Source organism: Neophocaena asiaeorientalis, unplaced genomic scaffold (genome assembly GCF_003031525.2).
Source record: "Neophocaena asiaeorientalis asiaeorientalis breed wild unplaced genomic scaffold, Neophocaena_asiaeorientalis_V1.1 scaffold330, whole genome shotgun sequence".
Lineage (NCBI taxonomy): Eukaryota > Metazoa > Chordata > Mammalia > Artiodactyla > Phocoenidae > Neophocaena > Neophocaena asiaeorientalis.
Genome location: NW_020175667.1, coordinates 324,783 through 341,017, shown reverse-complemented (window position 1 = coordinate 341,017; position 16,235 = coordinate 324,783). Strand labels below are relative to the sequence as shown.

The 16,235-nt window shown below is 36.8% G+C and overlaps 1 protein-coding gene across 7 annotated transcripts in view; it reads left to right on the top strand.

Moving 5' to 3' along the window:
• LOC112390578 (multidrug resistance-associated protein 1-like) overlaps positions 1-16,235 on the top strand; it is an 80,754-nt gene that overhangs the window by 42,169 nt on the left and 22,350 nt on the right. For all 7 annotated transcript variants that reach the window (XM_024731547.1, XM_024731549.1, XM_024731548.1 and 4 more), the window contains 5 exons: positions 898-1,065; positions 2,215-2,377; positions 7,291-7,366; positions 14,270-14,330; positions 15,223-15,442. In XM_024731547.1, the coding sequence (XP_024587315.1) occupies positions 898-1,065; positions 2,215-2,377; positions 7,291-7,366; positions 14,270-14,330; positions 15,223-15,442 (688 nt within the window). The remainder of the gene's footprint in view (positions 1-897; positions 1,066-2,214; positions 2,378-7,290; positions 7,367-14,269; positions 14,331-15,222; positions 15,443-16,235) is intronic.

Below are 16,235 nucleotides of genomic sequence, written 5' to 3'. Positions count from 1 at the left end.
CACACACACACACACACACACACACACACACAAACACACACACACACACACACACACACATATACGTTTCATATTACTTTGTATATTATTTTTTCACTCCTGGCTCCCCTGCTAAAATGTGACCTCCTCATGACAGAGGCTCGATTTCATTTATCTCTAAATCCCAAGTGCTAGCACAGCACCCAGAGTATAGGAGATTATTTGTTGAATAGTAGGAGGACGAGAAAGGCAAAGAAGCAATGACATTTTACAATTATAGGGCACTGGCTGATTTCTGTGCTGCATGGAGAGCTTTTAAACCAGATCTGTAAACACTAAACATAAAATAAATCAAGTAAATTGGGCCTGGCCCCATAATTCTCCATACATGGCTGTACACGTCGACTTTAATTCTCACAGAGTGATGTATATTCCTTATTCTTGCTTCTTAGAGCTGTACTTTTGCCAACAAGACTTGTACTAATCTTTCTACAGAAGAAAATAGGACATGTTGATTGCTGCTTTGGTAATTTAGCTATTATTCTCAGTCTCCTATGTGTCAATTTAAAAATGATCACCAGTGTCAGTACACGGCTGGCAGCCAAAAGTTTTCTTTAGTGTTCCACGGGCACAACTTTTCAGAGTTAGGGAACCGGAAAAATTCTTTTCTCCATAACTGTTAGTATCTACTTTTGAAAGCACGCAATTAAGAGAAAGCAGATATATCTGTTAACGTGCACAAATTAGTGGTACTAGGAAATAGAGGCTTTTGGAATTTTACGATAAAGAAAGGTTAGAGTGTTAACCATGAATTATTACCTATCCCTGCCACAGAAGAGAATTTGGACGTAACTCTATGTGCTTTGAGATTTACACGTTTTTCCTCTGGTTTTGTTTTTTCTCCTGCTTCATTTTCAGGGTGTGAATATAAGTGGAGGTCAGAGGCATCGAGTCAGTCTGGCCAGAGCTGTCTATAGTGGGGCCGACATCTACCTCCTGGATGATCCCTTGTCTGCAGTTGATGTTCATGTTGGAAAGCAACTTTTTGAAAAAGTGATTGGGTCCTCCGGCATGTTGAAAAACAAGGTAGCCATAACATCACTTATGCTTTAGTGAGGGAAGGAGAGGATAATCTATGTGGCATTGTGCCCCAAATTCTAATATTTTATTTGTTGTAGCAGAGTAGTTAAATTTCACATAAAGAATGAGATGTTGTATTGCTCTTTTACAGACTCACTTTAATGAATGTTTTAAAATTTTTTACAAGTTTACTCTGACCACAACTTATGTGATTATTACCTCATTGACTAATACCATATTCGAAGGTGGTTTACATGCCAAAATGAGTTGTTTTTAGCTTAGGTGACTTTTTTTGAACAGTGGTATTTTGGTGCATAGCACTTTTATAAAAAATAGTATTACTTTATTATTTATTACTTAAAATGTGGTATTATTAATCTAGCATTCATAACAATTCAATTGTTTTGTGAAGGAACCAAGAAGAAAGGAATTAATATTTACCAAGTGCATACTATGTTTGACGCTAAATTAGTTCATTTAGTTCTTATAGCAAGTCTCTGAGATAGGCATTATCGTTGTTCTTGTTTTATACATGAAGAAACTCAGGGCTTATAATGACTTGTTGTAGCTTGCTTAATTTAAGAGCCACAGAGATTTTTAAAAGCCTGTCTGACCACAAAACCATACTCATCGATTCACAATATGTGTTTACAGATTTATTAATATAGAGAATTCTGGAAAATTTAAATAAATGTATAAATATTTAAAGAATAGACAAATATCTTTATTTATTGAAATGAAACCAAGATAAATCTTCTCATTCAATTTTATGTATATGTGTACAATAATATGGAAAGATTTAAAAATAAAGACTTGAATCAAACATGTTTTTGTAATGCTACAGGACCTTAGAAAAAGGAAGCAAGAGTGACAGTTATAAGATTGTTTTCAATTTGCTATAAATTTGATTCATTTTTAATGAATGAAGAATACCTGAACTAATGGGTTAAAAACATTTGCTGACTTTTTTCTTTTTTGTCTAGCAGTGTATCATCATTCATTGTGAAATACATTTATATACGCTGCCTTAAACTGGCACCTACCAAGAATTAAACTCTAAAATAGTAAAGACAAAAAAAAATGATTGCAGCTCTCTTTAAAATGGCTTACTTTTGCCATCTTTTGTAACCCAGGGAATAAAATACTCTTTTGTAGACTCGAATTTTAGTGACACACAACCTCACACTTCTACCCCTGATGGATCTTATTGTTGTAATGGAAAGTGGCAGAGTAGCACAAATGGGAACATACCAGGAACTTCTGTCTAAAACCAAAAATCTCACGAATTTGCTTCAGGCCTTCAGTGAACAAGAAAAAGGTGAGGACACAGTGAAAAATAAACCTAAGATACAGGGTGCTTACCCATTTTGAAAGCCCATTAATTGCCTGATTTCTTACTATGCATTTTTCTTCATTCATGCTACTTAATTCGGGAACTGGGTGTCTTCCTTTCTCTAGAAAAGAAACAAATACGTTGGGACACATCAGCTAAAAATCAACCTTGTTTATGATTTTTAAGCAAAATGTTATGCCCCAGGGTCAGTTTGTTCATTTATGAAATAAGAGATTAGATGATTTATAAGCTCTGTTGCAGGTTTAGAATATAATGGGTCTAAACATTCTACTTTCTTTGAAATCCATGCCAAATAAATAATAAATATTTAAAACATACTATGGCATGTTGTGGGAGAGAAACAAAAGAAAAGAAAATCTGAAGAATGACAAAGGAGAATGATGTTTGTCTAACTTTTAGAAAATAGCAACTGAGTTTATTTAGTACTAATTTTTGTTACTATAGTCCTAATATTTTAAATTAAGATTCATAGATATTTGTGTAAATGAAGTGGTTTAATCTTTATCTAATTAGGACATAAAGATGTTTGAAATCTAGTATTAGTTTAATATTGCAGAAATCAGTCATTTTCCAGCTCTGAAAGTTGGGTGTACCATTATCTTTTTCCAGCTGTAGATGTTTTCTCATGTGTACCACCATCATGATCCTTGTTCTATACCTTTCCAGAAAACCACTGAGAAATGGCTGTAAAACCAAGTGAACTATTTCATAATTGCAGGCTAAAAGAAGACATATAGAGTTATTCTTAGGATTTCCTACATGAACTGGTATCTATTCATTCACTTCACACTTTACCTGGATATAAAAGTCAGAAAGATATGAAAGCAGTTTATAACAAGATCAGTACAATTTAGTATTTTAATGCCATGAAATCAAAAAGCAGAGCCATTTTGCTGAAGTGTTTCTCTAAGCTAACACACATTAGGTATGCACTACTTTTTTTTTATTCCTTGTTTATGCCCCTTTCTCAAATTTAAATATTCTATATGTAGATACATTCAGAAAAACCTGATCCATTGTCAGGTGGCTGTGATCATTCTTAATAAAAGAAGACCTTGTCTTTTCTTAATGGCTAGCAGTTTTGGAAATGAGTCCTTGCCTATTTGGTCAGGCTGAGTAATAATTTATATTTAGTGTGTAGGAAAGATATATCTATGAGTATCTCTGAGGGCTGCAATGAGGATGTGGTCTGTCATTTTCTCTATCCGCAGCACTTAGGCAGCCTCGTGTTAGGCAAATAACAGGCACTCAGTAGCTGTTTGTTAGATGAATCTGCCTCCATTTTTTCTACCAAAAGTATGTCTCCTCAGAGTGAATGGGGTGATTTGTAATACTACGAGCCAGGATATATTTTTTGCTACTTATTTTAAAGGCAACATGAAATATAAGTTGTATTACTTTGGAAAATATAGCTCTGAAAGCAGGCAGTGTGTAAGTTTTAAGTTCAATATTTAATCTACCATAAAATATGGAACACAATTTTGAAAGTTGTGGCATTTGCTCTTGTTTAAGTCTCCAGTTTTGGAAACAAATATCATACCTCCCTCCATTGATATATCTTATGTACACCAGTCCTCTGTGGTAACAAGTGGAAAACATTCTTGAAGTTGAGCTGACATTAATAGATGTTACTATCTCAGCAACAGAAATAGAACAGATTTAGGAAAATGTAAGTTGAGCTTTCTTCTAGTTACTTCAGTATTGTGTCTTTTCTGTTAAAATTCAGAAAGGTGGTGAGTAGAGATCATTTTTGTACTAGAAATAGAATATGTTTTTTACAAGGAATATTTCTGGGATTTTTGATTTATTTGGATGGTGAGTAAAAAATACATAAAGTCTTGTAAAAAGCGGGCATAAAATTACTCATGTTAATACTAGATAGATAGATAGTTGTAAAAGGTCAGCCATATATATTGTAATTTTATTAGTGACCACACAGAGCAGAACAAAAATAGATCAACTGATATACAATTGATACAAAACATCCCCCAGACAACAACTTCAAACCTGGTTACATTTAGTCACATTCCTACAGTATTGCCCTTAGACCTGGGCCAATTTGACCCAGTCCTGTACTACGTCTCTGCTCTGCCTTCCCTGGCTGGCTCTCTGGCCAAGGCCTAGGGATTGTGCCCATTGGGGGTCCTCTTCCCATCCTGCCACTCCTTGACCACTCCAAGTACTTGGAGTCCCAGAGTTCTCTGCCCATATGACATAAATTTGCTCCAAGGACCTGGGCTCTCATTCTTTAGTTCTACCCTCTTAAGGGTCGACTGCTCTACTGGCATCCACTACTCCTTGGATGAAGGATGTTTTTTTTTCTTGGAGGAGGGTTGGCAGAGTCTGGACATGTAGCTGAGGCAGCCACAGACATGGTGAGGGGTGGAGCTGGGGTGGGAGAAAACCCAGCAAGCACCTTGACCGCATCACCTGGGACTACCGCATTCCCCAGAGGAACTCGCAGGGCTCCAAACACTCTCACCTGGATTTTGCCTTCCAGGTGGTCGGGAAGGTGTATGTGTTAGGGTAAGCGATAGAACTTATTTACCAGTCTGTTAGTTCCATCTATAACTATCAAATACTTAGAAGTATGGTATGCGGGCCTTCATTTATACTCTTGCCCCAGTTACCACAAATGTTAGGCGCAGGCCTGTCCCTGTGGGGAATTTCTTTCTCTTCTTTGCATAAGTAGTGAATAAAAATCAACTTATATCTGAGGACATTTTTACTGGAATTTAGAAGAAAGAGGGCTACGTGGACAGAGTGTGATTTGAGAAGTGTGATCCCCACTTCTAAATTCAATCTATCATTTATTTTTTACAATTTATCCTTTTTGGCCTTGAGTCTGTTCCGGAATTACTTTAAAAAGCACACAATATTTCCACGTAAAACTTTTTATTAACTTAATGTGACGTGAAAGTGGGAGTAAAAGTCAGCAAAACATAGTGGAAAAAACATGGGACCAATTTCAGAGCCCTGGGTTCTGGTTCTAGCACTGAATAATTATACGAATCTTTGTAAAGATGACCTCTTTTCATTCTTCCCATTTATGAAAAATGGGACTTGAACTAGATCTGTTTGTCCTGGTGTCTGATATGGAAATGAACAGTGTACATTTTTATCATTCCCTTGCCCCCAAAACTGCTTATGACCCAGACACTTTTTCTTTTCCTATAATTCTCACCCTCACTACCACAGTTGATGACAGATAAGTAGAGTTTACAGTATAATTTGGTTTGGATACATCAGATCTCTAAAACTCCATCTAGCTCTGAAAAATCTATAAGTCTCACCTTATGGGAATATTATATAAGAGGTGAGACTCAGAGGAGAGAAAAGAGTTTATGGAAAAAGATATGACTAAAGATAAATTTACATATTTATAGGTTTAGTCTAGGATAATTCTTACCCATACTAATAATACTGATGGTAGCTAAGATGTCTTAGGTATTAATTCTGTCAATATAGTCACAAGTGTTTTACTTAATTCTCCCCAAAACCCCCTGAGGCTACATGGTCCTAATTTTACAAAGAGGATATGCATCTTGCCCAAGTTAAGACAGTGTAAGTTGCAGAATTTGAATCCATCACTTCCTCTGTTTCATGCCTGAGGCCAATCAAACCCTTAAACATTATATCAAACCTGTAGGAACAAGTACATTGACTTAGTGTGAAAGACAGGAAGGAGTGTAGGGCTCAGCTCACGCTTGCTCTCTCCATCTCTCTGTCTTTCTCTTTTTCTCTCTCTCTCCCTCTCTGTCTCTTTGACAAATTTGGGTTTCAGGCAAATCACTTATCCTATCTGAGTTCTATTTTTCCCTTCAAAATAAGGGTAAACTTACCTGTTCTCTTTATATTATCAGCTCATTTTGGCACTCAAATTGTATAATGTATGTGAACACGTTCTATAAATATATAAATTCAAACATTATTATTATCAGCTATAAAGATGAAAATGTGCCTTAGGCAGGAGAGGATGAAACATCCCCAAATTGAATTTTAATTCTGTGAGACATGGGATCCCATGTTTCTTAGAGATAGTTGATGTAAATCAGAGGCTTCCTTTAAGGACCAGATGTTTACTTCTAGAAATAAGAAAACATAGAGTTCATATAAGAGACCTTAGAAATCTCCAAGTCCACTTCCTTCTTTTTAAAGATAAGAAGTCTGAAATTCAAGGAGGTTAAGTATTACACTGTGGGAAAAGACAAAAATCTGCCTAGCTCTGAGATGTTTCCCATTGAAGTCACTAACAGTAACTTGAACATCAGTCTTGTAGTTCTAGATGTGTGACTTTGATTAATGCTACCTGCTTTACTTCTCTGTGCTTTTTATCTGTAAAATAAGGATAATCATAGCATCTTCCTCACAGGAGTAGTTTTGAAACATAAGAGTTAAAATATGTAAAGTATTTAGAACATTGCCTGCCACGTAGGAAGCTATTATTAGTGACAATAGTAAGAACATGACAGAGATTCGGGGATTACCATTGCATGCTCTTAATACTTTTCACAATAATATTTGTCTATAAGACTTGATGATATTGCTTTTTTTTTTCAAAGACTGGAGTCATGTTCCTCTTGGGCAAATACTTAAACCTTCTGTGGAAGATCCAAAACAAGTTAGCACTCCTCTCTAATGTCTACGAAAGAACTTCTCCGTAGGCTTTTTCATTATGGAATCTTAGTTTTATCAAGACATTACAAAACATTTTAGGTGAATAAGAAATAATGGGGAAAATGAAAGGCTCCCAGTACACCTGTGGATCCAGAACACAAAAAATTCTCTAACTTGTATAATCTTTCATCATATTTCTCTCTATTTTGTGCATTGTTTGCTTTTATGGATATAAAAGCACTCACCGTCTTCTTCCGCAGCTCATGCTTTAAACCGAGTCAGTGTAATCAACTCCAGAACTGTACTGAAAGAACAAATCCTGGAGCAAAATGATAGGTGAGTATTAGGGTAATACCAGGCTCATAGGGATTATGGACTAATTAATTACATTTTTTAGCATTTAAAATGCATGCTATAAAAATGATCTGTGCATTATGACGGATACAAAATGTACTTAGTGGTTTCCAAATTTTATACTATGAGTTACATGGTTGTACCTAAGTTTTTAAGTGAGATGTATGTGACTTCATTTGGGACACATAGTAACTCTCAGTAATTTGTAGCCAAATTCTACTAGAAGAAATCTACTCGGATTTCTGTGTGAGCTAAAGATATACCCCAAATGAATCTGTTTAGAAAAATAAGAGGAAGGAAGGGAAGGAGGGAGGAAAAGAATGATAAGGGAAAGGAAGAGAGAAATAAAAATAATAAAACTTTGACCCTGATTAGATTGTTATATTATACTTCTTTTTCATTTTTGTAAGTAACTAAAATGAACAGTGATTGAAGCAAATTAACCTAATCAGTTATTTGCCCTAATACTCCAACAGTTGCAAAGAGGAGACAAAAAAAAAAAAAAAAAAGGAATAATAGCAAAAAGTGGTTTAAAAAGTAAGTGGCTAGAATTATAGGGAGCTGCCACTGGTCAAAGTTGCTAAAAGGGAGAATTGGAATGGATTAGAGAGAAGCAAATACTTCAGGATCAAATAGCTCAGAATTTTGTAGTTTTGACCTTGAGTGAATGAATGGACCTTGAATTTATTATTTTTTCTTTGAAAGGATTGGATATTCCTGGGGTTGTGTGATGATGTGGATGTTGCAGCTTGGAGCTTTGTGTACATACCAGGTTTAGCTGACTGAATAGGTAAATTAAATTATTCCTCTGGATCATAAAGACTTTGGACTGCTTTTCTTCTTTATTGTCTTGGTGTTGTCATCCAGTCTCATGACTTTAATTACCTTTACTCCAAGTTTATATCCCCAGCCCAACCTGTCCTCTGAACCCCAGAGTTGGACCCTCCTCTTTGATGTCTCATCTTCTTAGCGAATGGCAACACTCTTCTTCCAGTTGCTTAGATAAAATATCTTGCAATCACCCTTGACCTCTCTCTTACTCCATATCCAACCCATCCTCAGATCCCATTGGCTCTATCTTCAAAATATATCCAAGAATCCAGAATTCAAACACTCATCACTTTCACAGCTTCCCTTTGTCCAAATCACTATCATTTCTCCCCTGAATTATTATAATTGTCTTCTCCTTTTTTTTTTTTTTTTTTTGCGGTACGCAGGCCTCTCACTGTTGTGGCCTCTCCCGTTGCGGAGCACAGGCTCCGGACCCACAGGCTCAGCGGCCGTGGCTCACGGGCCCAGCCGCTCTGTGGCATGTGGGATCTTCCCGGACCGGGGCACGAACCCGTGTCCCCTGCATCGGCAGGCGGACTCTCAACCACTGCGCCACCAGGGAAGCCCTATAATTGTCTTCTTACAGGTCTTCCCGCCACCAGCCTTGCCCTGTACAGTCTTTGCAGCATAACATCCAGAGTGGTTTGTTTTACAAATATGAGTCAGATCATGTCATTCTTCTGCCCCAAATCTCCAAAGGATTCACGTCTCAGAGTAAAATCCCGAGTCCTTACAATGACCTATAAAGCCTTGGAGAACCTAGACCTGTTTACCTTTCTCAGAACCTCCTAAAGCTCATCTCACTATTCTACTGCAGCAAGACTGACTCTGCTATTCCTGGAAGACTAGGCATGCGCCTCCCCTGGTGTCTTTGCACTTTCCGATCCCACCGCTTAGGGCATATTTCTCCCAGATATCCATATGACTTGCTTGCCCATCTTCTGCAGGTCTTCTGCTCAAATGTCACCTCATCAATGAAGACTTAGTTAGCCACCCTATTTTATACCACAATACTTCTTACCCCTTCCATGCTTTTTCCCCCATAATTTTTACTAATTATCAGCGTACTGGAAAATATACTTAGTTACTTTTATTTTGTCTTTCTCTTACCTCTAGGTTATAAGCTTTATAAGAGCAGGAATTTTTGTCTTTTTGTTCACTCTTCTATTGCCATCTACATAACACATTTCAACTAAACACTGAATAGCGTGTGTTCAGTAAGTACTTTGAATGGATGAATAAATAACTAGAGACTGAAAACACACTCAAGGAACTTTTAATCCATCATTTATTTTATTTTATTTTTCTTACCATTATAACAATAAGTTTCATTTAAATGAGTGTCAGTTTTTAAGGATATCCAAGAAAAGCAAAAAAACACTGAAACAAACTTTGAAATTTCTGGGCTGTGGGATCTTCAAATCTCTAAATTATAAAGAGAGTTTTCACCTGTGTATAGTCTCACCATACACTCAATAAGTAGCTTGCTTTAAGGCTTAAATCTTAAAAATCAATAAGTATTGTTATAAACATAATCATACCCTTTCCTCTGTAATAAATCATTTTTTCTATTTATAAGTCACGGTTAGTCATATCCAAATTGAACCTCTTAAAGTTTTTGTGAACCACTTTTACAAAATTTCTCCTTGAAAAGAGAACCCCAATCCCTATAAACGTTTGTTTACAGAACTGGTTTCTAAACATTTCTCAAGTTCTGGCGGCTCAAACAGAAGCCAGCATGCTGAAACTTACTTCTTCAGTAGAGTACATCAAAAGGATCACCTCAATTCTACTATGGCACATTCATGTCAACAGAACCCAGCGTCAAACTTACTTTTTAATGACTGTGATAAAGATGTTATTGGAGGTCCATGAATCCCCGCATACCAATCTTTTCTTGTTTTTAGGCATGGCAATTATATCGCTTTTATTTTTTGTTTGAGAGGTCAGAGACCTATTTTCATTTCTCCAAAACATGTGCATCTTTGCCTACTTCCATGTATTTCCTAGTTTATTACTTTCTATACTATTCCTAGTCTAGCTTTCATCATTTTTTATCTGCTTTACTATTTGGTAAGATAACATTACATGGGGAAAATTTTCCTGACTTTCAACCTAATTTTTTTTAACCATACCCAATTATTTCCAATTTATGCAGAATTAAGATAGACTAGAGATTGGAAGATACAAACAGACAAGAACTTCACAATGGAGACTCTCTACAGTGGGATGTACTGAGATAGAACAATGAATCTTCCTCATGGAAGGGTTCACAGGGAAGCTAACTACCCATCAAGAGGGAGGTGGAAAGGAGGTTGGACCGAATAATGACTGAGAGTCCCTCCCTTTGAAATTTAAGAGTTAGAATTACATTATGATGTTAGTTTTGTTTTCAAATGGGGACTAAAGTAAGTTGAACTGTTTCAATATTTTGTTTTTCATTTTTTGGTTTAAATTTATATGGTATGTATTATTTTATTTCCTTAAATATTTATTACTATCTTCCCTGACCAAAATAAACTGGAAATGCTATTTTAGTATCTAGACTGCCCCCTTTTGGCTTTCATGTCAGACTCTATTAATCACTTTAATCCTCCCATACATACTCTATACTTTGCAACTGTATGCTCAGTTCAGGGATAACGGTTTCAGTATGTTAATTTTATATATTTTATACAAAAATATGCAGACCGGTATTATGTCGACTTTTCCAAGGGTTTCTGAAGGACAGAGCAAAACTCATTTTTAAAACTTCTCTACCAGCATAAAAAAATTTGCTCTTTTAAAATTCAAATAAAACCTGCTATTCACAACAAAGTGCCCAGGACCAAATGCAGAACTTTTGTGGAAAAAGGATAATTAACATTGTAGTTTGGAAAAACAGTACCCTCCTGTGTAGTGGCCAGTAAATTATTGGTCTTTCTTAGTTATGTCTAATTAGGATGCTTTAATTCCCTTTTAACAGTTGGGTTCATAGCATTTTATATCCAGCTACATTAAGAATTAATTTTTTGGCTTGACACCAATGCTAAATTTGCTTATCCAAACAGAAGCCATGCCAAGGGCTTGAAGGATGATGACAGTAATTAACCCAAATCATATACCAGGAGCTATTCCAATGAACGTGTCTGTTAAATAGTGTATCTTTTCCTGATGGTAAAGCTGATCCTACAAAGGGCATGCATGTACTGCAACCTCCCACAGAATGTTTCTTGACACTAATGCCAGAGACGGAAAGGGAAGAACTACTGGGCTGATCAAATAGCCATTTCTTATTCTGATAAACAAAATGGGAAGTGTGGAGAAATGGGAGCATGTACCTCAGTTTAGAATTTCTAGAGGTCAGTTTGATATTAGATATATCAAATGACTTAGAATGTAGCATATCTCATGCTCCTATGTCCCTACAAGGGACCATGAGAGATGTGTAAAGAGAATTATCATTACAGCAATAATTAAAGCAGGAAAAATCTGCAACCAGTATACATTTTGATTTTGTTAAATAAATCTTAATATAGTAAAATGATAAAATAGTATGTTGCCATTTGACAGAATATAATGCTGTAATAGAATAATATTTGCGGTCCATTATATACTGAGTTACAAAGACCATGGGTAAAATTTTTTAAAAATTAAGACTTGTTATAGAGCAACATTTGAATTATGATACCACACATATAGAGAAAAGACTATAGCAATCCTCACCAGCATGTTAGCACCAAATATCTCTGGAATATAGCATTATGAGTATTTTGCTTCTGCTTGTCTTCATCTGTTTTCTCTCTTCTCTCTCCTCTGTTGTCTTTGCTCCTCTTCGTGCCATTCTGTATTTTCCAAACATTTCTTCAGTAACACAATTCCAGAGGAATTGACAGCTACTTGGTGATTGGTTGGAAATGTGTCAATGTTGAGACAGAGGAAGCGTCGTGGCCAGAGAAAGCTTTTGAGGAGGTAGGAAATAACTGGTTTCGTGTAGGGCATGTTTGAGATAATCAAGCAGAGACGAAGTAGGTGGCAAGTAGGTTTTTTACCGTATGGATCTGGAGCTCAAGGAAGAGGTATGGACTTGAGAAATCCATGTGAGAGTCACCCACAAAGACGAAGGTTGTTGAAACTGAGAATGGATGAGAGTGCTCAGAAAAGAGTGTGGAGCATAGAAAGGAAATAATGACTAGAACTGGGCCTCAGGAAATACAAACGTTAAAGGAAGACAGAAACTAATGGAGGCCCAGAGAGGTGGGAGAAAACACAAATGTGTGATGGTAGGAAAGTAAGAGGAAATGTCTCTTCAACAAGGGAATGGTCAATGATGTTAAATGCCATGGAGAGTTTAAGTGAAATAATTTTTAAAGTATCCCATGAATACAGCAATAAGTATTGTACTTACTTTATCAAGGCCCCGTTGATGGAAACCGTTTCAGCCAGGTGCCAGAAAGTTCGAGGAGAAAAAGGTGGTTTGGCAGAAAAATGTTTGGCTACAGAAAGAAGGCAAGAAGTAGGGTAGTAACTGAACATAGAGTTGAGGGTGGAATCATTTTTGTGGTGATGGTATTAATTATAAGATGAGAAAAATGTGGAGTTCTCTGTGGGCTGAAGGGAAGAAGTCGCTAGAAAGGAAGAAGATGAAGATTAGAAAAGAGAGGAAACAATTCAGGGTCTCCTAGATTTGCCTTAAGCTAAGAATCCCTTGCATCATTTGTTAAAAAGACAGATTTCTAGAGGGGAAATCTTATAATCTGCATTTTTAAAAAACACTGTCAAGTGTGTCATCGACAGGAAAGTGTGGAAACGCTATATTTAATAAATGTATTTTGAGAAAATGGGGCTCATAAGGTTATCCTTAGATCTGAGGAGAAAACTACCTTTGTTTTTTACAGGAGAGAATTAGAAAAGGCTGGGTGGAGGTGCAGATAAAAGCAGAAGTGTGGTGACTGACTTCCCTATCTGCTTTGACTTTCTCCATCAAGTAGGACATGGGGGCCCCTTCTGAGGGAGATGCAAGAATTTCTAGGCACTATAAAAACCCAGGTGGAAGGAAGGTATTAATTTATGGTGGAGCCAGTTTGCTGGGCTCTATGATCTTTTGAAGCAGCACTCCACAGATGGGCAGCAAGTGTGACAAAGCTAACTTGTCAGTTTTAACGTTGAAATTTAATTGAAAGAAAGCTATTAAAGTTCAGAATGTCACCACAGTTTGGATGACATGGTAATCATGGAGTACAGGTTGGATAATAAAAGGAATCGAGACAGGGCCTAGGTTTGCCTGGGGCTGAGAGTTTCCCGGATGTGGGACAGTCAGTGCTAAAACCAGGAATATCCCAGGTAAACCAGGATCGTTAATCATTTTAGGGGGCAAGGATGATAGAAAGTTATATTTGGGAACTGGGGGTCTAGGTAGAATAAAAACCAAATACAGTGAGAGTAACTGAATGTACAATTTAGAAATAGAAAAGCTTATGTTATGGCCAGGGACTGAAACAATTGGAGTCAAGTTTTCAAAGGTGGATTAGTTCCAGGTGATAAGATTCATGGTTTGCGGTCATGAAAGTTGATGGCCAATGTAGAATGCAGAGGCAGGACTCTGGAAGTATGAAGGTCATGAAGGTGAAAAGAGATTGAGTTTAATACATTTGTCCTTGTCAGCTGTGACGTCACCCAGAATGGTGGCAGAACGAAGTGGGACGAATTAGCCCGATGCTAGTCTTCTGATAGGACAGGAGGCGAGTAGATGCGGAGGCACAGATTATGGTACAGCCAGATGGCATTGTCTTACACAATCTAGGGATTTGGTTCAAGTTTGAAGGATAATTATTTAGAAGAAGCAGTGAAAAAAATCATACAATATGCCCTGGCCCTAAAATATATGGGGTAAAAAAGAATAAACGATCTCCCTTCCAGCAGATTAAAGGAACATTGTTGTTATCACGGCAAGTCAGGTCTCTGTTAATGAAGTAGAAGCGTGTGCAACAAAGTGGTTGAGAATGTTTAACTTTTAAAAAAATGTTTAGTTGATCTAAAAACCTAAAAACAATGTACATCGTCTTGCTTTATCAGGCCCTTATTGGATCAAGGAAAACAGTTCTCAGTGAGAAAGGAGAAGGTCCCTGTTGGTGGGGTAAGCACCAGAATAACTAGTGTTATTTGTTACTAACCACTCAAATATAAATGTTATTAATAAATACCATATGTTTTTCATTGAATTTGAGGAAGGTTGCTATATGATAGTTTGAAGAAATTGAATTAAATGGAACAGTTGGACATTATAGTGGTGTTTAATTAGGATTACATGTTATTTAGCTATGTATATTCTGGTTTACTAATAATAGTAACTAACATTATTTCTTTTTTAATTTTTTTTTATTTTTTTATTTTTTTAATTTATTTTTTATTTTTTTAACATCTTTATTGGGGTATAATTGCCTTACAATGGTGTGTTAGTTTCTGATTTATAACAAAGTGAATCAGCTATACATATACATGTGCTCCCATGTGTCTTCCCTCTTGCGTCTCCCTCCCTCCCACTCTCCCCCTCCCACCCCTCCAGGCTGTCCCAAAGCCCCGAGCTTATATCCCTGTGCCATGCGGCTGCTTCCCCCCAGCTATCTACCTTACTACGTTTGTTAGTGTGTATATGTCCATGACTCTCTCTCGCCCTGTCAAAACTCACCCTTCCCCCTCCCCATATCCTCAAGTCCGTTCTCCAGTAGGTCTGCGCCTCTATTCCTGTCTTATCCCTAGGTTCTTCATGACATTTTTTCCCCTTAAATTACTAACATTATTTCAACTTTTATTTTTAAGTGCTCGGGACTGTGCAGGCACTTCGCTTGTACTTATAAGGTGGCTACTAGCATTACTCCAATTTATAGATGAGTAATCTGAGGATTAGAGTAGTTAGTAACTTAGACCAAGATCATAAAGCTTAGGATATGTCAGAGCAGGGTTTAAATCTAGCTTGTGTGACTTTTAAGTACAGTAACTTATTTTTTAAAAAACAATTTTGCTTTTAGGTGAAGTTCTCAATCATTCTGAAGTACCTCCAAGCCTTCGGCTGGCTCTGGGTATGGCTGAATGTGGCCACTTACCTGGGGCAGAATTTGGTGGGAATTGGACAGAATCTATGGCTTAGTGCCTGGGCAAAAGAAGCAAAGCACATGAACGATTTCACAGAATGGAAGCGAATAAGAAGCAATAAACTTAACATCTATGGATTATTGGGATTAATGCAAGGTTAAACAAAAAGTCTAGCTGCTTTTCTTTTCTCTTTCTAACCTAATCGATTCAGATGCAAACGTAGGGCATTGTTTTACTTTTTAAAAATCTATGTCATAATATTCAAATACTTTGGGATAATTCAAATGCCTATGTTTTAAATTCACCATATTTGCAAGAGTAAACAAAAACGTGTATGTGTCAACTACATGGCCCACACTGAATATTATCAATTTGTCTCATTTAATCTTGACAATAAGTATTTAGAAAGGTGTCATTATCCCCATTTTACAGCTGAGGAAACTGAGTCTCATATGTTAAGTCAGTCAGGACTCAGAAGTCTTGAATACGTGGCCGTCCACTGTATATGTGAGGCTTGTGACTGATGGGAAGATCAGTAAGTGAGTCTTAAAAACGGCATTGTAAGTAAAGCTTAAAACTACATCGCAAGCAATATTCGTGTAAAAGTAGTAAAAGAAAACACTGTGAGGATTTAGAGCAGGGGAAAGCCATATTTGGTTGAGAGATTAAGGTAGTTTCCAAGGCATAGTTGGCATTTGAGGTGACACTAAAAAGATGGATGGAATTTTGTTAGGGATCACAGAGGACAAAAGCTGATAGATGCAAAGAAAGATGTGAATAAAGACGGATGGGGAAGGTGAGGGGGATATAGGCATAGGTGAGGATGCCAGTCTGAGTAGTCTTTAAGTTATTGATAGGGCAGTAGGGGAACTAGAGGTGGAAAGGTAGTTTGGAGATGATAGTTGGAAAGGCAAGTAGAAAACTTTGAGAATTGGGGGAAAAAAGAAGT